Source organism: Choristoneura fumiferana, chromosome 15, assembly GCF_025370935.1.
Source record: "Choristoneura fumiferana chromosome 15, NRCan_CFum_1, whole genome shotgun sequence".
Classification (NCBI taxonomy): domain Eukaryota; kingdom Metazoa; phylum Arthropoda; class Insecta; order Lepidoptera; family Tortricidae; genus Choristoneura; species Choristoneura fumiferana.
The window spans coordinates 12,186,797-12,213,170 of record NC_133486.1 but is presented as its reverse complement, the minus strand read 5'-3'; the positions used below and the strand labels follow the sequence as shown (position 1 = coordinate 12,213,170).

Below are 26,374 nucleotides of genomic sequence, written 5' to 3'. Positions count from 1 at the left end.
TTTTAAAAATAATTAGATCGTAAGCAGCTGCAGTAGTATGAACTGTGTCGCAGCTGTTTATGCCCACCTCGGGATTATGGAGCAGTTATGTGATGTTCTAAAATAATACATTTATAGGTTAGTAAGTGTACTTAATTCTTAAGACTATGTTAGAATAAGAGAATAAAATCAGGATATCATTTGAAAGGCAGGTTCTTAATATAAACATAATTATGTTATAATTTACATTTACATTACATTTGGTGGAATGAGATAACTTGGGCTGGAGTTCCCACGCGGAAGGCACCGACTTCAGACTGGTAGAAATTATTTTCATGGTTTTTTGTAGTCGGTTCAATTTTTTGCTATAAATTTTTTCATGATTGGACGTTTATTCGAGCGTTTCAACCGCCACATTTATCTGGTCATATTTTTTACGAATTGGCTGTAGATTTTGATGTCGTTTTTAAGATTATTTGTTAGAGTTCCTGTGTTCTTACCAAATAACTAAAAAACTTTAAATAATGACCCGGATAACTCACGTCTTAAATCGAGTTTAGCTCGACATGTTTCGGGCTAATCCGTAGCCCTTCGTCTTCGGAGCAACGCGACTCAGCGGCTGCTGCAACACGCGCACACCAACGGAACGCAACACGTGCAACGCGCGCGCGTTGGTGTGCGCGTGTTGCAGCAGCCGCCGAGTCGCTTTGCTCCGAAGACGAAGGGCTACGGATTAGCCCGAAACATGTCGAGCTAAACTCGATTTAAGACGTGAGTTATCAGGGTCATTATATTTAATATGAGTGAGTCTCACGGTAGTTTCATGTTCAATATTCGGCCATTATTACAGAAAAGTGTCCAGAATATGAGACGGTTGAATGAAACGCTCGAATAATCGCCCGGTTGGTGTTTGATACATATTATGTTATTAACGTCCTATAACTTTTTTGCAATAAATTAATACTACATATAATACATATAAGTCTGTAATACCTATATTAAACAACGCCCATATCCACTGCGGAGATTAATTTCCTCGTATAATATTCAAATATTCAATGTTCAGATGCTCACAAGTTTCAATGTATCGCCCGGAGCACCGTGCCTTGCCTACACTCCCTCGACTCCGCCGAGATTTGTCCAGGATGTATTTAGAAACAGACTTCCACTAATAATTTTGAATCCATAAAATGTTTTTATGCGGACACATTTCCACATTTCCTGTTAGATACAACCTAGGGCTGTTCAAGGATAGAGTGAATAGGCTGTTACTGAACCAGTTAGAACACTTTTGGCCTCATCTGCACTTATCAGAAAATAAAGTTAAAGAACATGGCCGTAGGGGGCAAAGTAAACGATTGATCTATCACAGTATTCTTGATATGGCGTCAAAAAAAAGGTCAAAGGGAGATGCAGCGGAGGCACCTCAAGGTAGACAGATGATGATGATAATGTCCAGTGGTGGTGTAGAGGTATAGCACGCAGCATGGAACGCTGAGGACCTGGGTTCGATTCCCAGCGCTGGTTTCTTTTTCTGGTTTTTCTGTGCATCTGTGTTTCAGTTTGTATTTTCGATATGGATTTTACGGGATGACCGTAAAAGTAACCAAATTTAGAGTTCAAATAAAAAATACAAAAAGACTCTAAAAACCAATCTGTTTTTTCGAGATGATAATGGGTCATGATGCCGAGACATTACACGTCTTCAATGAAGTTCATGGTTGTTTGTTTAATCATGTTATTCGAACTACCCGCATTTAAACTTGGTTTTTTAACAACGATCCGAATCCGTGAAAATACTAGTTGTAGAACTATTTATTTGAACAGCGAAATCGGATGTCGGAAATCGGATCTAGTGCGTAAATACCGAACAATAAATAGTCGTACGACTGCTCTGGACCGTATTTTCACGGATTCGGATCGGAGGTAGTGCGAAACCGCTCCGACTTTGGATCAACATTGATCGAAGGCTCTGACAACATCCAACGATTTCTCCAAGCGTTCGTTCCCACGCCTACTCTTGTCTATACCTAAAAAATATGAGTGAGAAACGTGTACTTAAACGTTCTTCTTCTTCTTCTTTAGGTGCCATCTCCTACCGGAGGTCGGCTATCATTAGTGCTATCCTTATCTTCGACACAGCAGCTCGGAATAGGGATCTTGTGCTAAGGTTGAACCATGTGCGGAGATTTAAGCCACGAAGTACGCCTTCTTCCGGGCGGTCGCTTTCCTTGGATTTTCCCTTGCATTATGTGACCAAAATACTGCAGCTTGCGTTTCTTGACAGTTTTCACTTAACCATGTGCAAAACTCTTGCGAAACGTTGTACGATCGTTTCTTGTTTAAGCGCCGTCAAGATTTTTCCGGGATACATGGCACGACAACATTATGCGGAATAAAGAATATGGTAATACGCTTTGTCGAATGACACGGGCTTAAGGGGCCGACGGCATCGGCAGCCGTTGATACGTACTTATGACGGAACATATTAATAATAGATTGTACAACAAGAACATAAAACGAGCCATTTTGCCGGATATGTTCATATAGCCACCCTAGCCGGTTCGATTTTTTTTTGACTGGATGGCAAACGAGCCAGTGGATCTCCTGATGGTAAGAGATCACCACCGCCCATAGACACCTGCAACACCAGGGGGATTGCAGATGCGTTGCCAACCTAGAGGCCTAAGATGGGATACCTCAAGTGCCAGTAATTTCACCGGCTGTCTTACTCTCCACACCGAAGCACAACAGTGCAAGCACTGCTGCTTCACGGCAGGATTAGCGAGCAAGATGGTGGTAGCAATCCGGGCGGACCCTGCACAAGGTCCTACCACCTGCAAATGGTGCTGCACGATGAGGGTGGATAGACGCGTCCAGGGCAAAATGGGTGTAATGCTCGAGTTTTACAATCTGCTTTTCACTTCGATTCATCATCCCAGCCTATATACGTCCCACTGCAGGGCACAGGCCTCCCCTCAGAATGAGAGGGCTTGGGCCATAGTTCCCACGCGGGCCCAGTGCGGATTGGGAACTTCACACACACCATTGAATTGCTTCGCAGGTTGTGCAGGTTTCCTCACGATGTTTCCCTTCACCGCAAAGCTCGTGGTAAATTTCAAATGTAACTCCGCACATGAATTTCGAAAAACTCAGAGGTGCGAGCCGGGGTTTGAACCCACGACCCTCTGCTTGAGAGGCGATGGGTCAAACCACTAGGCCACCACGGCTTGTCACTTCGATTGCGAGGAAATAAAACAACAACAGTGGAACCATTGTTTACTAACTAAATAGGTACCTTTTATTGTTCGTGCATTGTTAATAACATTTATGAATATTTAGTTTGATTGATTTATTTGATTGATTTTTAGTTTAACAGAAAATAAAAAATATACATATGGAAACCTTTTGTTTGTGGCTGTTGACACCTGATTACCTTGGTCTTAGACGCAGATTTTACTTTATGCACAAGAGCATAAAAAGCCATTTCATGTCGCCTAGATCCAGCATTAATACGCAGTTTACGCGCATAAGAAGTAAAAAGGTTATTTTTTAAATGAACAAGATTTTCGGGTGCGAAGAGTCGGGTCCGGGTCTTACCAACTGAACCACGGGTCGACTAACTCACCGGAAAATTTCGATCGCCTCCATACGCCTATTATAGTGCGCCTAGTATAGTGTGGAAGCGGTGCCCAAGCGGCTTGAGTTTGACCTAGCCTCTGAAGCAGAGGATCGCGGGTTCAAATTCATGCGTGAAATTGCATTTTGGATTTACTTATCATGAGTTTTACGGTGAAGGATTTTAAACATCGTGAGGAATTCTGCAGAACCTGCGAAAAAATTCAAGCATCTGTGTGAAATTCTGGCTGGAATGATCGATATAGTCAGACAGAATATTTTTGTGTGTATTTAATTTTAGTTTTTGTTTTTTCAAATAAGTACCTAGAAGAAAGTTCAATCAAACATTAGTTCATAATCAAACACTCCTCCAAGTAACAAACAAACAAACCTCAAAACTATCAGCTCTAAGCACTTCTATTTAATTATCATCTTAGGTGTTAATTACAAATATTGCTTTAACTATAAATAACTTAATCTACTATTATAACTCCGTGAGGACCGAAGTTGAGACTTGCCACTAAAACAATTTCTTGAATATATTAAAACTTGGGAATGGCTATTTCAACCACTTTACATAATAATGAGAACGTTATTATGTTGAGCTGGACCTCAGTTAAAGCTGCGTGTCCACCTAAGATGTGCGAGGCGAGGATGTGTTGCGACTGTTGCGAGGGATGTGTTTTTCATGAACCAATAGAAAAGCTTTATTATACTTAGTACTTTTCGGATAGGATGGGTACGGTGACAATGTAAATTCGAATCGATTTATTGCGATTCTCGATTAAATATGCTAATGGTGTGTAATCGATTTTATTAGTGGTAGTTTATATTTTTAACTAGTTTTTGCCTGCGGCTTCACCCGCGTAGCAAGTGTTTTTGCTTGTCTATCGGGATCTCACAAACCATGCGGTCTTCTTTGGCACTATATCAAAACTAATAACGGTAAAAAAAAACCGTAATAACAAAATTGAATAACATAGTAACAGCTCAAAACATCAAACAATATGAAACACTCGATACAAAGACGCATTTAAGGACCTTCGCTCTCGTACTAATTGACAGATGATGCGAGTCAAACGATTTGACAAGATTGTGGAATCGATTCGGTCGATAAGCAAAGTCAAGCTCTATTGAAATAGAGTTCCGTTTTACGCGATGAAAGTTGACGAGATTAAAATTTATCTTTTTAGTTTTAAAACATAATATTTTTAAGTGATTTTTGTTATTATTGCGAAATCTTTTAAGCTATAGAGATATTTTTTTTGTTCTTTCGGGATTCAAGTATATTTTTTTTATAAATTATTGGCCTGAAACGTTCATGGCGTGGAATGGAAAAAACGCAAGTGTCACCGTACCCATCCTATACGAAAAGTACTATAACCGACTTCAAAAAAAGAGGTTATCAATTCGGTTGTGTTTTTTTTGCTTGTTACCTCAGAACTCCGTCATTTATGAAACGATTTAAAAAAAAAATTTGGGTTCGTCTAGGAATGTCTTCAATTAGATCCCATAAGCACCCATAAGCAAGAATGTTGAGACTCAATACGCGGACAATATAAACATTATTTATACGTTAGTGGGTACAAGTCAACGGCCAAGTCACACAACACTAACTATATATAATAATAAAGAAATAGCAGTAAGGAACCTTAGACTTGGCACGATTTTGTCTAGATTTCATTACTTTTAGAGATAAACAAGCAGCTCCATCGAGACTTGGCTAGTTTTTTACAGAATGTTTTTGTTGGGATTTCACTTCTTTTTGTAGAAACGTGGGCTTATTACTTATTATCAAATGAAGCGGCCCACCTAGTTGAATATTTTTTGTAAAGGCTGTATGTCGATCTCTAATAGTTTGGTTGAACTCTTGTGTTTTCTAATCAGGGTCACCATGTACTCCTTCGATTATCCTAGTTTTTATAGTTTTCCTGTGTAGTTTTCATGTGGCCATTAAACCCTAACTCTGTACCAAATTTCAGCTCTCTGAGTTTATGGGAAGCACTAGCTCTATTTTGATGATCATGAGTGAGTGAGTGTCATAAATGCGAAACTTTGCTTTCACTTAACCTCGGAACTAAATGACCTACAGACTTGAAATTTGGGATTTTAAGTATGTGATTATAGCTTACTGGATGACTGCATTCTAGTCCTATCCAGAAGTTCTCAAATAGGGGCCTGAAAATGCGGCGAAATGGTTCCAGTAAAGGATGGTACGGCAGTGTTTGCTTCGCGCTTGACTTGGCGGGGGCACTACCAAGGATATGAAAGGGCTTAGTGAGTAATCTTGGGAGTTGTAAAAAATTAGTTTAAGACGAGATATTCATTTTTACCAATTTTTTTTTCAATATTGTACAGCCGAGTTTAGAGGCCGTAAAGCCAACGAGTTTGTAGTGGTCAATCGAGTGCCGCAGTGTAATGCAACTTGCACGATTTTTCTTGCAAGTCTAAACTCTGCTTAGGGCAAGGCAGGCGAATGAAATTACTTATAATAAAATAAGTAGAATAATAAAATATGTTTTATTTCAGATTCGTTCATCAAATCCATATCCTGGTAGTATTTTTTTAATTCGACTGGATGGAAAACGAGCAAGTGGGTCTCCTGATGGTAAGAAATCACCACCGCCCATAAACATCTGAGATCCTTTAAGGGATAAGTTCGCCTTTGTACATCTTATTATCCTGTGTTATGTTATTTTCATGTGTGTTATGTACAATAAAGAGTTTTACAATACAATACAATACATCTGCGACACCAGGGGTATTGCAGATGCGTTGCCAACCTAGAGGCTGGGATACCTCAAGTGCCAGTAATTTCACCGGCTGTCTTACTCTCCACGCCGAAACAGAACAATGCAAGCACTGCTGCTTCACGGCAGGATTAGCGAGCAAGATGGTGGTAGCAATCCGGGCGGAAATTAAAAGAAGTTAGCTACAATTTAAATTTTTAATTTTATTTCAGTAAAATGAGTACAAATCTGATTATTTTGACGCTATTTTAATAATAGTATTGTTATTTTACGTCCTAATATTCTAGCGAGCGTCACGTGACTATCTGGTGACCGTCATGGATAGAGTGAAGTGTAAAGCTTTGGTTTCCTAGGACAAGCGGTGCCGACATATAGCGGCCGAAATGGATACCGCTCCTCCTCCTAGACAGCGCTCTCTAAGAAACCGCGCCATTTTGTTTATGTTCTAGTGACGTCATTCACCGCTTCTTACGGTCGCTATTGACGGCACCGCTTGTCCTAGGAAACGAAAGCTTTAGGTGTCAAGCTTGCTTAGCAACGCTATTCTTTCGTACAAAGACTAGCGGGTAGTTACCTGCATTTATTTCTGATTAGTATCGGCACCCATATCTCGAACTACACGCGCAATATCAAAAATTTTTATCATGATAAATCAGTGTTGTAATAGGTACGAGCGATAATCAAGAAAGATTAAAACGTTATCTCACTGTTGCATACAAAATTAGTGCAGTGAATTGATTATTTATTGTATATTTTTAAGGAACCAAATAGAGTTGTTCCTTAATACACTGACCTTGCTCCAAAACAGTGCATTCAATAGAGAAAGTAAACTATCTTAAACTATAAATAATCAGCTATTTCGAGGAGAAAGTGGGAGTAAATTTAGCTCTGGCACGGCTGATGCAATAATAGAACATTACTCGATCGATTTATATACAGTTGTTGGGAGGGGCAAGCATGAACTCGCAGTAAATAAAATTTTGTTAAAATGTTCTAGTTTTCTTTTTGCTGATTTGCATTGTCATCCAAGCTAGGTACAGATCAAGTTCCAGTTCAATATCATTAACCAGAATTAATATCATTGAAGAGTTCTACACATCAGAGACTTTTCTGGCTGGACCATCAAAATTTCACTATTTCACTTTTACATTTCACTTTTACTTTTACGTTATAGAAATTCCACAAAAGTAATTATACGTGTCTTGTAATTGGACCCCCATAATTTTATTATCTGTTGCTATAGCAGTAATAGAATAGAAATACATAATGTAAACCGTCATAGCTGATGTACTCGTAATTAAAGTCCAACATGCGTCATAAGATTTGTTTATTCTTCCAAACATTTATTTTTATACTATTTTTATCCCTCATCATCCAAATCTACATGCTTACATGACTACCCGACTAACACACTTCTTGTCTTCTTTTAAATGTACCCTCTCTCTTCTCTAATCGAAATGTTGCCAAGTTATAATTAAAGTTCTACAGACAGAACTGACAATAGTCCACCAAAACCATACTTACTAATATTATAAATGCGAAAGTGTGTTTGTATGTTTGCGTGTTTGTGTGATTGTCCATCTTTCACGCAGTAACGGAGCGACGGATCGACGTGATTTTTGGCATAGAGATAGGTTATGGGCCATAGAGTGACATAGGCTACTTTTTATCCCGGAAAATTGCACTGTTCCCGAGGGAACAGCGCGGGATAACCGAATACCACACGGGCGGAGCCGCGGGCAAAAGCTAGTAGTCTAATAATTAATAAAAGTTAACAGTAATTATGCATAAATTTCAGATGTCTATCATCTCGGCCTATATACGTCCCAATGCAGGACACAAGCTTCCTCTTAAATGAGAGGACTTGAGCAGTAGTCCCCACTCGGGTTCAGTACGGATCAGGAACTTAACATACACACCATTAACTACTTATTAAGGTTCTTGAAACACAGCTCAGAGCATAAAATTACAGTAATGTAAGGTTCTAAGCTGTTGGAACCCTTCAGATATGGAATTTCAAAACTACAAAGACGCCATACCTTTCAGTTTACCCTATACTGAAATTCTACGCACGCCAGTGCCCGTCAAAACTATTAAAATACTGAAAATGTGCCTGTTTATTCATAAAATCATGACAACCACTCAAGACAAAACTAGTTTAGCTTTCTACGAACAGGATTTCGTAGACAATAATGGTGTAAAACGGGTCGTGCTAGAGTTCTTGTCTATTTCCGGACACGGACAACTGCGGTTGCGATCGGATGCAGTTAGTGCTTTGTAGCACTTCTGCACCCCCCCCCCCCCCCACATACAGAAGGTAAAATTATAAATCATCATCATCACATCTCTCTGCATGCACAATCTTCAGATTGAATGCTTTTTAAGGGTCCCGTAGTCTTACAACGTACCCTTATAGTTTCGCCATGTTCTTTCATCCGTTTGCGGACTATAGTTTAGAGACTGTTAATTGCATATTAAATATAATGACCCGGATAACTCACGTCTTAAATCGAGTTTAGCTCGACATGTTTCGGGCTAATCCGTAGCCCTTCGTCTTCGGAGCAACGCGACTCAGCGGCTGCTGCAACACGCGCACTGCGCGCCGCCGCTCTGCTCGCGCCCCCGACGAAACTGACACCGGCACACAACTACCCGCGTTTTCATCATCATTACAACTGTCAAATGTAGGGTAGCACACAACACTAACAACATCGCTCTGTAAAGGTACGTTCACACACACACCGATGACGCAGCACGAGTATTTAACACCGTTTTCCAACTCGGAGGTACCGTCCAACCACTAAGAAGGCGGAGGCGGAGGCGGAGGGCGGAGGGGGAGGGGGAAGGGAAAGAGTGTGACGTCTCTCGATGAGAGCGGAACATAGATGTCGCTAGTGCTGCTGCATAAGTAGCGTAGTAGAAATAAGCAACCTGAGATATATATGCATAGGAAAAATTCGTGTCCAGATTCCTGTCCAGCGGTGGTGTAGGGGTTATAGAACGCAGCACGGATTGCTGAGGACCTGGGTTCGATTTCTAGCGCTGGTCTCTTTTTCTGGTTTTTCTGTGCATCCATGTCTCAGTTTGTATTTTCGATATGGTTTCACGGGATACCCGTTAAAGTAACAAATTTGGAGTTGAAATAAAAAATACAAAAAGACTCCAAAAAACCAATCATCATCTGTACTTACATTGATTTCTAGCAATAAATGAATTGAATTGAATCGCTCGAAAAACAGATAACCGTTGGAGTTGAAAAGTTCTCGAGTGGCGATCGCAAACCGGAAGACGAAGCGTTGGCAGGCCTCCCACTAGGTGGACTGACAACATCGTGAAAATTGCGGGCAACCGGTGGATGCAAGTGGCGAGTTGTCGTTCATTATGGCGTTTTAATGGGGAGGCCTTTGTTCAGCAGTGCACGTCTTCCGGCTGATGATGAAAGTGAACGAGTTTGAACTTGGAACTGATCAATTGAGTGCAGCAATGAAATTTAACTTGCACGTTTTTTTGGGCTTTAAACAGTTTTTTCTTCAAAGCATACCTCTACCTATACTATTTTTCTTATTCCAGATAGCATTTAACAGTTTTTTTCGTTCTATTTTATGTAAATCTTTTCATAAATTTAATCTTTGCTTACGGTCGTAAGACCCAATAGTAAAGTTTTATCGCTAAATCTTTCAGTGGGTCCCAATCCAGGCTACAATAGGGTTGCTCCGGTATCGGTGTGTTATCGGAGTAATAAATTTTTTTTATTCCTCGTAAACTTGGTTTGACGCCATACTGTCAGGTTTAGGCTCGGCACACGTTGGGAAAAATAACCTACTTCCTAAGCCAGGGCATTAGCACATATATGATGCTGTCACTGTCTGTTAAAATCATGATTTTGTTCAATACAGCGAACGCCAATGTGCGTTCAATTTTGAACATGAAACTACCGTGAGACTTACTCGTATTAAATGAAAAGAAATGGGGTTGCAGCAGGGGCATTCGCGGCAGTTGTGTGGGTCCTAGAGGAAGGACTACGAATTTGCCCGAAACATGTCGAGTTAAACTCGATTTAAGACGTGAGTTATCTGGATTAACTTTCATTTAATATGCGTTTCTATTTCATGTAATTGTTGTGTATGTAGGTCACAGATATGCTTACACTTCACTAACTTGTCACTGTCACTTTATATATGTTTGAAATTTTGTATAAAATTGTCAGAAGGCTTACTGTGACAAGGTCAAGGGCAGTGCAACCTCGATATAAAAAATCGGAAGAGAACAAGTAAATATTCTTTATATCAAGTAATTTTTTAAACTGAGGTTTGTTATATTGAGGTAAGGTTGGTCTAAAGAGGTAAAAACGTTATATAGAGGTTTTGAGTCGATAAAATTCATAAATTACAGGTATTTACACATTTTTGATGGTTGAAAATTCGTTATAAAGAAGTTGTTGTTAAAAAACGTTACATATAAAGTTTTTGACTTGACAAAATTCATTAATTAGAGGTATTTCCACTTTTTTTTATGCTTGAAAATTCGTTATACTTAAAGAGGTTGTTGTAAAAAAAATCGTAATGTGAAGGTATATTTTACATTGACTCTTGAACAATTCAAGGGAATTACGAAAAATTTGTTAAATCGAGGAAGTCGTTATATTGAGGAAAGACTCGGATAACCTTTTCATTTTGGTTTCGTTCGCGATACCGTTATTCTTAAACCGGTTTTTTAGGGAACATTTCTATAAAGTTCTTGTCAGATTAACCGGTTTAGAACAATAAAAAATAAACGTCACTCGTCGAATAAACCGGTTTATTAAGGTTATAGTTAAGTTCTTAAAAACGTTTGCGTTCTTATGAAAGTTCGGAGTTAAACTTGTATTGAGGTTCGTTATTTTAAGGTTGCACTGTAAAATGTAGAAAGTAAAGTAAAGGTAAAAATTGCGGGTAACCGGTGGATGTAAGTGGCGAGTTCTCGTTCATTGTGGCGCTCTAAGGGGGAGGCATTTGATCAGCAGTGGACGTCTCCTGACCGATGATGATAATGATGAAAGTAAAGGTGTAAAGGATATATTTTGGACCCTGACCTTACCAGTTCGTTTCCACGTGTTGCGAAGGATATGTTTTTCATTAACCAATAGAAACACTTCATTTGCACATCCTCGCACAGCACATCTCTGGTGGAAACAGCTGAGCGGAGCGAGGCGAGGTAAATGAAGCGTTTCTGTTGGTTAATGAAAAACATATTCCTCGCAATACAGCCTCGCACATCTCTGGCAGAAGCGCTGCTACTCTTTATTATTAACAACATAATAATCAGTTTAGAATCTAAACTTTAGATCAATAGTAATAAGAAAACTTACGGTGATTTTCTACCGGCGAGGCGAGACGAGAATTGAAATTTGTATGGCGGCGCCCGCGTCGGCTCGCGGCGGGCGCGCAAGAATGCATACAAATTTCAATTCTCGTCTCGCCTCGCCGGTAACAATCGGTAAATAATCTCGTAAGTTCCACATTATCAGCTGAACTTAGGGCCGCAGTTTCCCAATCCCTGAGCTAAAGGAATCATCGTGAAATTGATTGTACAGGATTCATTTTTCTTGACAATCTATGTCGTTCGTTGTTTTTTCGACAACACATCGAAAACAACACATTATAGATCTTAAAAATGTTATAGCAATTATAAAACTACCTATCAAAGTAGCCTTATGTATTCCCGGTGCCAAATATCCATATCCACACTAATATTATAAATGCAAAAGTGTGTGTGTTTGTATGTTTGTCTGTCTTTCATGTCGAAACGGAGCAACGGGTCGACGTGATTTTCGGCATAGAGTTAGTTTGTGGGCCAGAGAGTGACATAGGTTACTTTTTATCTAAAAAAAATGCACCGTTCCCGAGGGAACAGCGCGCAATAACCGAATTCCACGCGGGTGAAGCCGCGGATAAAAGCTAGTTTATATATGTTTAAGCAAACAGTCAAATCCAAACCTCATTGGAAAACAATCTCGTATGTCGCAAACGCGCGGAGTGTTTGAACGAATGAAAGGAATGAAACTTTCATGCGGTTACTTCCATTCACTCTCGTGTTCCATTCAGTCTTCGAGTTGAATGGGAAAATCTGTAAGTCTATAGATTTCAAATAAGTCTAGAGTTTGTGTTGCGAGTTTAAATAAGGTTGTTGAAAACCAGAGTATTATTATACGTTCAAATGAAATTGAATTTCGTCTGAGACATAAAGTACATTGCCTTATTCTTAGTAAATACCATTTATAGCGTGGGGAACGTCACAACAGAAAATCAGGATGGTTTACAGTACCCGACCACAAGGATTGCACATCGGTCTTTGGAAAGGGACTCTGCTAATTTCGGCTTCGTAGAGCGTTGTCACGCACTACAAATGACTTTTTGACAACATTCTTGTACAGTCATTGTACAGGTGCAATAGAGTACGGACGCAATATGAAATTATATAATAAAGAGTGGTTGAAACCTCCCAAAACTATAAATTGTACGATGGCATTTTTAGGGAAAAGAGGGAACTATCTTTTTTCTAGTAGGTCGTTGCAACAGCTCTCTATAGATATCCGAGGTTTACATGTCATTAATTTGACGTAAACTAATAATTCCATAAAGGTGCAGTATTAATTTGATATAAAACGTCACTTAATAAATACGATGATTGACAGACGGTCGCGTCAGTGTTCGAAAATCGTCATGAACAGCCAAATGTCTTTCAATCAATCAATCTTTATCACCGGGTACTGAAAATATGTTATATACCCACCCATATTGTACAATTAAATGATATACCTTATGTCACTCTGACAGTTTTGACGAATCTAATGATACCTATGTGTCGAAAACCTACCTACGTTTATGCTACAGAGAAGACCAAAGAAATACACATAAATAAATACATACACTCGAAAAACTTAATCCTCCTCCGAACAGTCGGGTAAAAACAAGATTACAACAAGATTAACTATACTGCTCCAATAAACTGTTCTTTGTTAATAAATAAATCATCATTATAATTAATGCAAATCTCCATCAAAACTAATCCTCCACAAACTTTCCGTACATTTTCCTAATGCATTTTCCTTTCCAAGCATCCAAAGCTAAGAGTAAAGCTGAAGCTGGAGCTGCAGTTAAAGTAAGAATAATAGTAGCAGGTCAAGTGAAATTAGTTAGATATTGTTGAAAAACTACCCAACGCCAATACTCCGTGAACGTTGAGGATGCACCGAGGAATGATATAGAGCTGTAACTTGAATTAAAAATAATGGTCTGGATCTGTCTATTTATGTATTTTTTTAAGTACAACCAGACAGGAGAATAGTATGGTGACAACAGACATGGTTTTCAGGTCTATTTTTAGGGTTTCGTAGTCAACTATTAACCCTTTATAATAATATACTGAACGGCAAAAAATCTGGCCCGCAAAGGTATGCAGAATCGGTAATTTTGTATGAAGGGTGGACTAAATTTTGTGCCGCTGAGTATCCGTGTCTGTCCGTCTGTCTGTCTGTCTGTCTGTCCGCGGCTAAGCTCAGAGACCGTTAGTACTAGAAAGCTGTATTTTGGCATAAATATACAGTCACTCCCACAGTTGTAAAACGAAAAAAAAATTAAAAAAATTTTTTTAGGGTACCTCCCATAAACGTAAAGTGGGGGTGTTTTTTTTTTCTCGACTAACCCTATAGTGTGGGGTAACGAAGGATAGGTCTTTAAAACCATTGGGGGTTGCTAAGACGATTTTTATATTTAGTGTTCTGTTTGCGAAATATTCAATTTTAAATTGCAAATTTTCATTAAAATCGAGCGTAGTGGTAGTAAATATATCAAATTTACAAGGAAAATTATAGCGGCTAACTCCCACTCATATACTCATCCCTTCTATGAGCCTCTTTTGATCTTTTCGTGTACAAAACACTAGACTGTTTTATCAGCTCTATACAGATCATAATTAGTTAGGGCTATTATCGAGGTTCTCAGGCATGCTCCCGTTATAATTGGCTTTCAGACGCCCGCCTCTATCTCTCGTATAATAGAACAGAGTTAGCCAGCAACATACTTGTAGCTCGAATGCAGAAAATTGTGAACGGAATTGCAATTTAATGAAATAAAAGAATTTCCTTGCTCACCCGCGACCTTATGATAGTTAAGCTTAATGTAAAATGCAAAAGTGGAATTGCAATTTCACTGTACAGCAAAAGTTTCGTCGAAGAACTATGTAAAGTCACCGACAGCTGTAAAAATATGCAAGTTAAAGTCGCAGTGGGCGGGCGGGTCAGATAACCGTTGACGAAGAATCCTCGAGTGGCGATCACAAACCGGAAGACGAAGCTTTGGCAGGCCTCCCACTAGGTGGACTGACGACATCGTGAGAGTTGCGGGCATCCGGTGAATGGAAGTGGCGAGCTGTCTTTCATTAAGGCGTTCTAATGGAGAGGCCTTTGTTCAGCAGTGGACGTCTTCCAGCTGATGATGATGATGAGTAGGTACAGCATAAAACGATGAAGGTTCCGTCACGGCGTGCGGCACTTTTGGCAAACCTCAGACGTCACAGGCCCTCACTCCCAAATTTTGACGAACTTCTCACTTTGTAATTTTTGTTTCACTAAAGAAAAAATACGTGTGCGATACATACGACACGTGTGCGATACATACGATACGTGTACGATACATACGATACGTGTACGAGACATACGATACGTGTGCGATACATACCTACGATACTTGTGTGATACATACGATACGGGTGCGATATATACGATACGTATACGATACATACGATACGTGTGCGATACATACGATACGTGTACGAGACATACGATACGTGTGCGATACATACGATACGTGTAGAATACATACGATAAGTGTACGATACATACGATACTTATGCGATACATACGATACGGGTGCGATACATACGATACGTGTGCGATACATACGATACGTGTGCGATACATACGATACGTGTGCGATACATACGATACGTGTACGGTACATAGGTACAATACGTGTGCGATATTTTCCGCTTACCTTGACGCACTAAGTAGAATATAGGCATATGTTTTTTAATGAACTGAAACAATTACTTTGCTCACCCGTGCCCTTATGATAGCTACGTTTACGCAAGAAATCTATCATGGTCACGGGGCAGCAGAGTAATTCTTTCAGTTCATTGATTGGACCTCCGCAAAGTAACGCCTGATCCAATAAATTATAGGTAGGTATGTTTTTACCCAGGAATGTAAGTACCCAATTCCTGCTGTTTTACTTCTTTAAGAGTTGCTTGCTACCGTTGATAAAAAATACATAAAACGTATTGAGCATGTAACGACGGTGACCTTGAAGTTTATTTGCTGAACAATTGCAAATTTAATGGTACCCAACCCAGTTTGGGTCCGCATGGGAACTTCCAGCTCAAGCCCTCTCAGTCTGAGAGGCCTGCACACAGTACTGTAACGTATACAAGGTGTTAATAAAAAAAACCCGACTGGCTTAAAAAATACTAAAAAGAAGAAAACAAGCCTAGTGGGCTAGCTAACTTAAAGTTCAACAGTCGGGACCCATTAGGTAAGAATTTTTGAGCGTCACGATTTAAATGGGTCCCGACTGTTGAACTTTAAGTTAGCTACTTAACAAAGTTCTAGCCCACTAGGCTGGTTTTCTTCTTTTAAGTTTTTTTGAAGGCAGTCGGGTTTATTGATTTTTTTAATTTATTGTTTTATTTCACACTTCCATTCTGTGGAAATGGTATATTAAAACGGTTATAACCCATATAATTTTAGAATGGGCTAATTATTAGTTTTCATTTGATGCACTTTTAGACCGGTCCCGTTGTCTGTCTGTCTGTAGTTAAATCTTGCAAATTGAACTCAACCAACTTCCTGTAGTCGGGTTGACTTGAAATGTGGTATTCAAATGTAGTTTGGGTGGTAATGCAATTAAAGTCGACAAAAATTATAGTTAGCAAAAAAAAAATCGTATTAAAAATGAAATTTTTACCATAAACTTATTTTACTTTTTAATAGTTTATGGCATTTATTTTCAAATGCTTTATTGACGTATTTCAAAACGATCGTGTAATATTAAGTAATTTCGTTCATGTTAGTAACTCTTCATCGTTTTTAGAGGATACTTAATCGAAATGAAATTGACAGAAAAGCGGCCAGTACTATATAAATAGTAGTCAATCTCGCTAAAATGTATAGTTTGCGTATTGTATGCTACATTCATAACTTTTAGACCGGGCACAATGGAAAAAGGAATTTATAAAAAACGGTACCCCATATTTTCGCAGAAATATAATAAGTGCTATGAATTCCCAAATATGTTTCATTTGCCAAACTGTTTATTTCCCAACTCCCAATTTTCTCCTAAACCAAAAACTTTGCTCAGTGTATCTTCTTAAAGTTTTATAAATAGAAGACTGTAGTTTAGGTTAAATAGGTTTGTTTTATGAAGGTTCCGAAAAAAATAATGGTTTCAGAGAAAATCATGAGTTGGGAAATTTGAGTTATAATGCGGTGAAAAATAAATACAACCTACATTAACTAATAAACTACTTTCAGGATTTATCTTGTACAGGTTAAATATATCATATAGTGAACGCAATCTTGGCTAAATCATAAGTAAAGTTACTCTCACCTAACAATTAAAAATAATTTTATAGTTTCATAGTTATAGCTAGATTTTTTATTATAAATTTTTAACGAGGTTTCAGAGCCATTAAAGTGTGTGTAGTACTGTAGAATTGATTTGACGGTGTTGTAACTCAGTATCGGTCGGCATGCTCGCCGCAATATGTATTTTGCTTACGGTAAAGATATTATTCGTTTTTTAATCTCGATTTTACTCGTGGAACGCAAATACGGACATTTGGGATACTGAAAAATTTGCATGCAAATGTGTTTAATTAATCTTAAAGTAGCCCAGTAGTAAGATTATATTTTTGTTTTCAGCTTTACAGTTTTGTGGAGTTAATGCCAACAGATGACGACCAGTTATTGTTTTGGAAAAGTAGTAAGTACATACATACATATACAGAGTGTTAATTAGTGAACTAAAAATGACAGAGATCCAACAGTATTTTATTATTTTAAGTTGGTTTATTGTATTTATTTATAATGCCTTAATAGTTAGTAAAAAAAACGTATTTTCTGCTAGGTCAATAATCCTACTTGATTTCTAACTCTACGTGCACTCATAATTTGTACCTACATGTCAGTTGCTCTTCGCCGTTTTGAGAATAAAATCTAACTGACAGAAAACGGTTAATATTTTTGACATTGCTATTGCGGTCATGGACTATAGTCTAGACTAGTATAAATAATACAGCATGTTTAAATTTCCAGAAAACGGTCCACCTTGCGAGCCATTCACCATGTTTATGATAAATTGCAATAAATGCGTTTGCTCCGCTGACGGGACGCCTTCGTGCACAAAGATGGACTGCGATAGAATAAGTAATTGAATAAGTATATAACCTATATCATGTTACAGTAGAGACTTACCGTTTTCCGTGGGGTGCCCGGACAAGAATAGCTCCCTCCCATCTCGTCCAGCAGGGCTACTACGAAACTCGAAACTCGAAGTTCGTATCGTACCGTCCCTCTCGCTCTCATACTAAAACAGTAAGTGTCAGAGGGACCGCAAGACACGAACTTCAAGTTTCGAGTTTCGTTGTAGCCCTCCTGTTGAGTCCAAATCCAGAAGACGGGCAGCAGCGTTTTCTGGGCCAATCAACTATTTTACCGACACATTGGGCGTCTCCTGCGTTACCAAAATTGTCTCTGGCGTTACAAAAAAATCGTACTTCCAACAAGATATTTCACGGTTTAATAGGTTGAACTTACGTAGGATGGCATATATTCGTGTACATCATCTATTAAATTACAGAAACAACATGTTTACTGCCAAAAATCTGCAATTGTTTGAAAAATGTCGCCGACAGATTAGTGTCGGTAAAAAAGTTGATTGGTCCTTCTGCGTACGCACTATCAGTGTAACACTGGGATAAGCAAGCAGCCTGCTAAGCGTGGGGATAATGACAACCCCCCTCCCCCGAATAAGTTGCGGGATGGATGCAAGTGGCGAGTTGTCGTTCATTGTGGCGTTCTAAGGGGGAGGCCTTTGTTCAGCAGTGGACGTCTTCCGGCTGATGATGATGATGCCATGTTACTGTAGAGACTTTATTTATAATATCACTCAACGTGTCTAGTGAAATGATATAACGAGTTGACTTTGTGAGTTCGTTTCTTTAACTCACTGGTGTATTTCAGAGATTTATCAAAGCACTTAGCAAATTTTGTAAAAAAAATGAAAGAATAACTTGCCTTTTTGTCAGATTTTTTTAACCCCCGACGCAAAAATAGGGGTGTCATAAGTTTGACCGGTGTGTCTGTGAATCTGTCTGTGGCACCGTAGTTCTTAAACGGGTGGACCGATTTGCGATCGTTCGTAGACATGTTTCATGAAAATCGGTTTAGCCGTTTTTGAGATATTGAACTTTGAAGTGACAAAGCTGGGGGTTTTCCAACTTTTTGTTTATTATCAGATTCAGGGATTTGGTCAAATTACTGATTTTTTCTAGGCAAATAATAAACTGGATTCGGCATTTTAACAACCTGCGTTGTTTGGTAATATCCTAAGAAATTTGTTCAAATCTCTCTTTTGGCCATGCGACATATACATTATATGTATACAATATGACTTCAAATTCTTTCTGAATATTTCAGGAGGTTATTGGGTTAGTTGGACCCTTATAATCCTTGAACTACGGATAGAGGTTTAGTAAAAGTTGCACGGTTTCCGAGATAATTGGACTTTGAGGTTTTTTTTCGAAAATGAACACCCTTGTTCAATGTTTTGACCATAGCATCATTTTAAGCTAATTTTTTTAATTTTTATCTTTGCTCTAATACTCTTGAGCACTTGTGTTATCAGTAGAGAGCGGATTTGAAGTAGCGATTTCAAGTTTAATATGGATATGACTAGTGCGATTGGCTAGATAGATAGATAGATTTATTTATTAGATATCATGCGGTTTTGATTGCTTAATAACGATATCTCTTGTCCGGGTGAGTGGTTAGTTCCGATGGAGTGCCAAGAAGTGAGGGCTACGGCATAGATGTCGCTAGTGTCGCTGCTTAAGTGGCTAAATAGGAAACAAGAAAAGCTGAGATACGAGGTGCATAGGAGAAATTCGTGTCTGTATCGTTTTCCAGCGGTGGTGTAGCGGTATAGCACACGGCACGGAATGCCGAGGACCTGGGTTCGATTCCCAGCGCTGGTCTTATTTTTCTGGTTTTTCTGTGCATCTATATTTCAGTTTTTATTTTCGATATAGATAGGTTTTACGGGAAATAAAAAATACAAAAAGATTCCAGAAAACCAATCATGTGGTTTATTGGTCTTACAGTTATCTTATTACTTTACTTACAACTTACTTACCACAATGCATTCTTATAGATAATTCAATTCAATAAGTAAGTAAATGTTATTCTTGCAACAAACTACATGTAAAGAAAAACATTTTATTCTAATTAACGGAATTTTATACAGCTCAAACATCCTATTGATTACGCACCTTAATGTTAAAACAATTACTTGTACTAGCCTTATCCTTATTTAACTTGTAATCGCTACTTCAAATCCGCTCTCTAGTTATCAGAAAGGCATCGCCATTTTTGTGAGACTACATTCGATTTTTCCCTGTATAAGGGAACACTTGAGGTATCCCATCTTAGGCCTCTAGGTTGGCAACGCATCTGCAATACCTCTCAGGTGGTAGAACCTTGTGCAAGGTCCACCCGGATTGCTACCACCATCTTGCTCGCTAATCCTGGCGTGAAGCAGCAGTGCTTGCACTGTTATGTTTCGGCGTGGAGAGTAAGGCAGCCAGTGAAATTACTGGCACTTGAGGTATCCCAACTTGGCCTCTAGGTTGGCAACGCATCTGCAATACCCCTGGTGTTGCACATGTTTATCGGCGGTGGTGATCTCTTACCATCAGGAGACCCACTTTTTCGTTTGCCATCCAGTCGAATAAAAAAAAAACACTTGTTAATCGCAACCAAAAAGTCCTGCTTATTATTCTGGAAAAATTTGAAGACTTCTTTCATGTTTCATTCATCATCTTTCGGCTCGAACTTACAGATCTCTGCTTGAAGCTTAGTGGTCAAACCACTAAGCTTCCACTGCTACAACCATAGCTTAGTTTTGGGTCGATTCGAGCGTTTCAACCGCTTTAATTTTCGTGATCACTTTTTTTATGAGAGGACTGTTGAATTTATAAAAATTTAACGAACTTTAAAGCTGTTACTAAAAAAGGTGAAATATAGTTTTTATCTTTAATACAGGGTGAAATAAATCTAAATTTAATAGCCCTACAATTTTTTTTGAGGTCCAGCTAGCCAGGTATTCGTGTAGAGCATGCAATCTCGCAGTTAATGCTGGGGCTTTAAGTATTCTACCTGCGAGATCTAGCGTGCTGTGGATCTCGCAGTTAAATTAAAGGATGAAATAAATAGTAATTTAATAGCCCTACAATTTTTTTTGAGGTCCAGCTAGCCAGGTATTCGTGTAGAGCATGCAATCTCGCAGTTAATGCTGGGGCTTTAAGTATTCTACCTGCGAGATCTAGCGTGCTGTGGATCTCGCAGTTAAATTAAAGGATGAAATAAATAGTAATTTAATAGGCCTACAATTTTTTTTGAGGTCAGTACTTTAAGTTTGCAGTAGTTACTCGGGTAAGGCTCACGAGCGTTTTTCCCGCCCGTTCCAGTGTGTTATGAATATTGATGCACACGATAACTATTTGCGTCAACTTCTGATACAAGTAGTTTCTCTTTGAAGTGAAGTATTCAACCTTATATCAGTAGAAACGGGCTATGGTTCGTATGCTTCAACATTTATAACACACTGGAACGGGCGGGAAAAATGAGCGTGAGCTTACCCCTTACCCACTCATATGTAAATATTTATTTTAAACAAAGGTTGGACCTTAAAACTATTTGGCTTTTTCGAAAGATAAAACTTTTATTACACCCTTTTTAGTTACTGGTTCTAAGTCCGTTAATTTATTAAATAAAACACACAAGATATACAATAATTAACAAATAGAAATAAAAACGGAACTAAAAAACTAACTTACTCTAGTCCTAAAAATCTATATTTGCACATATCACCCAAGTCGCTGCTATTGGGCAGGGTGCCCATAAGATTGGCTGCGTTTCCTCGTTGTATCCTTCTAAGTCCTCGCGTACTTTATAAAGGACTAATTAACACTAAGAATAACGGCCGAATGTACTTTATAAAGTACAAATTGTTTATTGAATAAAGAATTCTAGGAATTTTTAAATAATATCCAAAATAACAAAGCAGGTCAAACACGTCTAGGTCTTAAACGCTAAGTTTGTCAAAAAATGTCAGGACTCAGGAGGGCATAGCAACGCTAATACGTTGACCGAGGAAAGAGCGACCGAGGAGCGAACGAAAGGACGACCAGATGGCCTAGTGGTTAGAGAACCTGACTACGAAGGTTGAGTTTCGATTCCCGTGTCGGGGCAGATATTTGTATGAAAAATACGAATGTTTGTTCTTGGGTCTCGGGTGTTTATTATGTATTTAAGTATGTACCTATCTATACAATTATATTTATCCGTTGCTTAGTACCCATAACACAAGCAGTGGCGTAGCTAGGTAACCTAGGGCCCTGGGGCAAATAAAAAAATGGGGCCCACTGCTATCAAAATTGGTAAGGTTTTTTGAAGTAAAATCATTAAGTATATATACAAATACTTTAAAAATGCTAAGCAACTTTATCATCAACTATAAAGCAGAATTTCGAGGGCCCCCTGAGCTTGAGGGACCCGAGGCACTGCCCCGCCTAGCCCCTTGGTAGCTACGCCACTGAACACAAGCTTTGCTAAGCTTACTTTGGGACTAGGTTAATTGGTGTGAATTGTCCCGTGATATTTGATATTTATTTATTTTAAGAGCCAGCCATTGGTCACAAGCTTAATAAGTTTTTTTAAATTAGTTTTGAAATATTTTATGGCTATGGAATTTAAACTAATTGCTTAATTTTATTTACGGGTTTCTTTATTCAATTATATTCTTATCTTTTGCGTCCATGTGAAGGTGAAGTCGTCCCTTTGAACTCGGCAGCTTTCTTGTGCTCGTTGTGTGATCGAAGATGCCGCTCCCGTATAAAGGCTTGTTCAGTCACCAGATTAAGGTACTACTGATACAATGTTTGAATCATCTGTCGTAGATGTAAAGGCATTTTATGACGATCGGGCTTTTATCATACCAGTGGTGTGATTTTTTTAAATTGTACATGTACAAATACAATTCTAAAATCTGTGCTTATAATAGCTCCAAAAAACAATCAAATCATTTTCGAATGGTGTGCTTTCAAAAATGGTCCCCAAATACCCATATATTTAATACAGGCTTTGAACTTTGATAAAATCCCAGTATTTAACTCATACCAACGCAAATACTAAAACATTTGTAGTATGTAGTACCTATTTACATAAATAAACAAATCGATGAAGAGACGAAACATTGTTCTGGTGAAGGTTATGAATCTGAGTTGGTCAATATGCGAAACATATACCCGCTGATTATTATTAGTTAGGTTAGGTACAGACAATACCAGTTTTTTTGAAATGAGACTTTGTAATTTTCGGACGCAAAATGGTGTATTGTACAGTTACGCATAAAAATTGTAAGGACAAAACCGCGTAACGTAAATTCATAAATAAAACAGCCCTTTACGGCGTAGGTGTATTAAAAAAAATGGCAATTAAGTAAATTTAATTGAGAGTTGATGATTGGTGTTTTTTTAATATTTTTCAAGAACGCAAAATGGTGTATCGTACCTATGCTTATTGATTAGCTCCTTACAAATTATACTTGGAATGAGATTGAGAGTTATGTAAAGTTAAATCAAGATTTATTGAAAAGTGTAGATACCATTACCTTTATATTAATTTATTTCAAATTCTGAGTCGAAGTAGGCCTTTTTTATGGGCTTAAGGGGCATGTTTTTAAAGCAAATAAGACGTAACTTATATTATACCATTCGAAAGACAGAAAAAACTGAATATAACTGCATTCATAACTAATTTTCGCTGTTTTGTCCGTTACTCCAATTTGGATTACAGTCGTCGATAGTCTTTATTATATTGTTTTAAGATTACAATGTCAAGCTAACGACACGTTTTCCGAGCAATTAGACTATTAAACGATTTCAATAAAATTTGCACTGTACCCTAATTCAGGCGAGTCAAAATTGTTAATTAGTTGGTACTAGCTTGAACAAAATGTTGTCCAGCAATCTCCGTGTTGTATTACAGAATATTTTGAACTATTCTCATAACTGAAGTTTCTTTACAAGTGGATTAATCTGAAACAAGGAGTCGTCTATCACTTTCTTGTGCTCCTCGGTGTCCACCGTTAACTTCATATCATTTTCAGCTTCTAATAATACTTTCGTATCTGGATCATCAGGCGTTAACATGCACATTTTAAGTAATTTGTTGGAAATATTATCGTTACTTTCAGTGATTTTTATTTTTTGCAGCATAAAAAAGAGAATGGAATTTAGCCAAATCTCTGAGTACTACTCTCACGCTGCCATCACTTAAAGGTTGGAATCTATCAAGCATCTCGTATCATGATTATCTTAGATCTTTAATCAAGATGAGCTCATTGGGTGCCTCCCTAATGCTGCCGTAGTAAAGCAGAAATCTAAATTTTCATTATCCGGTACTTGGGATGTTTTGTTGTTTATTAAACTTAGGAATTACTTCTTCACACATTATATATAAGCCCTCTTGTCTGAGAGGAGGCCTGTGTCCAGCAGTGGGACGTATATAGGCTGGGATGATGATGATGATGACATTATATATCGTTTAGAAAAAAGGCTACAGTGTTCATCATTTTTCTTAGTTTTTCGGCAATTGGCGCTACTTTTCCAATCCTTTAGAACTAAAACCCATCACTTCGTTCATAAATGAATCTTTTCACATTTGCCATGTAGTTCTCACCTTTTGGTCTCACCTGTTCTACAAGCACATTTCCATCTTTTTCGATTTAGATCTTTGTTTCTGGAGAACACTTTTAACTAATTTTAACTGAGTGTCATTGGGGGTTTCAAATCCCCTTCAAATGTAAAAGTGATCATTTTATGTCTTTGAGTATGCCTAAATTTATTGTAAGAAATAAGAATCACCGCGATCGCTTTTTACACATACTTTATCATTCATTATTAAAACACGTAATCGATAGAACTGAATTTCCTGTCACTTATCTTTATCCTATTAAGTAAGGTAAACGTCCGAGTGTTCGACACGCCCAATAGACGACACCCTGCTGTCATACATAAGATAAAAGATATATGCCAGCTATTCGAAGCACAGCAAGTGATGAGCACTCGTATGTTTACCTTATCCTTTTAAAATAACATGCCCGGAATGATAGGTGGGCAACGCATCTGCATCCCCCTGGTGTTGCAGGTGTCTATGGGCGGTGGTGATCTCATACCATCAGGAGACTCACTTGCTCGTTTTCCAACCACTCAAATGAAAAAATAAAAAAACTGAGAAAGATTTTTTGGAATGCTCACTATATAGCATAAGGGATTATATTTATAGACAGATTGATTGCATTCGAATTCATCAAATTGACGTTTGTATGCTCTTTTTAGAGTGATCAAGAAATTCCAAAAGACTCGCCCTATCATCTATCCGTCCACCTCAATTTAATTGATGATGGTAGAAATGACGATAATCTAACTTTGTTTTTTGTTCCAGAACAAACAACAGACAGCACATATGAAAGTGATTAAAGTATTAACGGATAAAAAGGTTTTTCTTATTTTAATACCAAATGCGAAAGTTTGTCATTACCTACGCTAAAACGGCTAATTGGATTGAATAAAGGTATAGTATGTAGATAGCTGGACGTCTGCAATGACACTTAGGGCCCTCGCCCACGGCGTCTTTTTGTACCGATGCTGTCGCGCGTTTAGTCGCATTGGCAACGCGCTACAGAATTGCATCGATACGCAAACGCGCGACGGTTTCGGACGACATCGTGGCGAGAACGGTGGGAGGGTGTGAAGGGAGGGAGGGTGAAGCGCGACAGTAGCGCGTTTGCATCGCGACTGAATCGTGGTTATATAGGCGAGGGTACACAGCTAGCGACCGCATCGCGACTGTATCTATGCGAACGCGCGACAACATCGCTAGTGCATCGCCACAAAAAGTCGCCGTGGGCGAGCGGCCTTAGGCTACATTTATCCTGATCTTCCTACGAGATCAATGTAAAATCTCGATAACTCTAGAAATGAGAAAATCTGCACTGGTGTTTGGTGTGACAACGTGAATAAATAATACGATTCTTGGCCATTCCTTTGGGATTGGCTGCTTAAGTAGCGTAGTAGAAAAAAAACAACCTGATATATGTGTGCATAGGAGAAATTCGTGTCTGTACTCCTGTCCAGTGGTAGTGTAGGGGTATGGCACGCAGCACGGAATGCTGAGGACCTGGGTTCGATTTCCGGCGCTGGTTTTTCTGTGCATCCATGTGTCAGTTTGTATTTTAGATTCCTTTGGGAATTTAGTAAAATCCCGGAACTTTAATTTGTCTGAAAGTTGCAATAACAACGATATACCTTCACGAGTAAAGCTGCCGGTAAAGGCGATTAAAATAGTCATCAAGTTGTGTCAAACATAGGTCTCCTACCCTTATTGGTGATGTTTGAACAGTAAATAACCAAACAACTAGTCATGTTGTTTTCATAACCTGACGTCGCACGCAGACCGCTGTCGCCTGTCGGGAGCAGACTGAAGCTGTGACTGAAGTTCGCGACGAGCAATGGAGCCGTCGAGGCGTCTTTTTGCCAAGCATAGTACATACACTCTTTCCTTCTATCTCGATATTATTTCTGTGGCGATAACCGTTTACTGTTTGCTGCCGTCGTCGATTTACCTAGCAAGCGTCTGCTGCGTCCAAGAA

At 38.6% G+C, this 26,374-nt stretch overlaps 2 protein-coding genes across 3 annotated transcripts in view; one reads left to right on the top strand and one right to left on the bottom strand.

The window, feature by feature from the left end:
- Positions 1-26,374, bottom strand: part of LOC141435616 (uncharacterized) — a 281,017-nt gene that overhangs the window by 168,392 nt on the left and 86,251 nt on the right. The gene's annotated exons all lie outside the window — the stretch shown is intronic.
- On the top strand, positions 17,060-25,237 carry LOC141435738 (uncharacterized). 2 transcript variants are annotated; one of them, XM_074098506.1, is made up of 6 exons: positions 17,060-17,162; positions 17,305-17,365; positions 17,698-17,808; positions 22,487-22,583; positions 23,937-24,002; positions 25,168-25,237. In XM_074098506.1, exons 1-5 carry the CDS (start codon positions 17,133-17,135, stop codon positions 23,998-24,000), a joined length of 363 nt encoding a protein of 120 aa, XP_073954607.1. In that variant the 5' UTR covers positions 17,060-17,132; the 3' UTR covers positions 24,001-24,002; positions 25,168-25,237. The 2 variants fall into 2 exon arrangements, with proteins under 2 accessions (XP_073954607.1, XP_073954608.1); XM_074098507.1 differs by lacking the exons at positions 22,487-22,583; positions 23,937-24,002.

What these genes read in the sequence shown, in the direction of transcription:
- LOC141435738 (XM_074098506.1), top strand. Translation starts at nt 17,133, where the DNA reads ATGCTCGCCGCAATATGTATTTTGCTTACG. An exon ending in GATGGACTGCGATAGAATAA is followed by an intron (nt 17,809 to 22,486) that starts GTAATTGAATAA and finishes GTCCATGTGAAG; the next exon opens with GTGAAGTCGTCCCTTTGAAC. An exon ending in TGTTCAGTCACCAGATTAAG is followed by an intron (nt 22,584 to 23,936) that starts GTACTACTGATA and finishes TATTTTTTGCAG; the next exon opens with CATAAAAAAGAGAATGGAAT.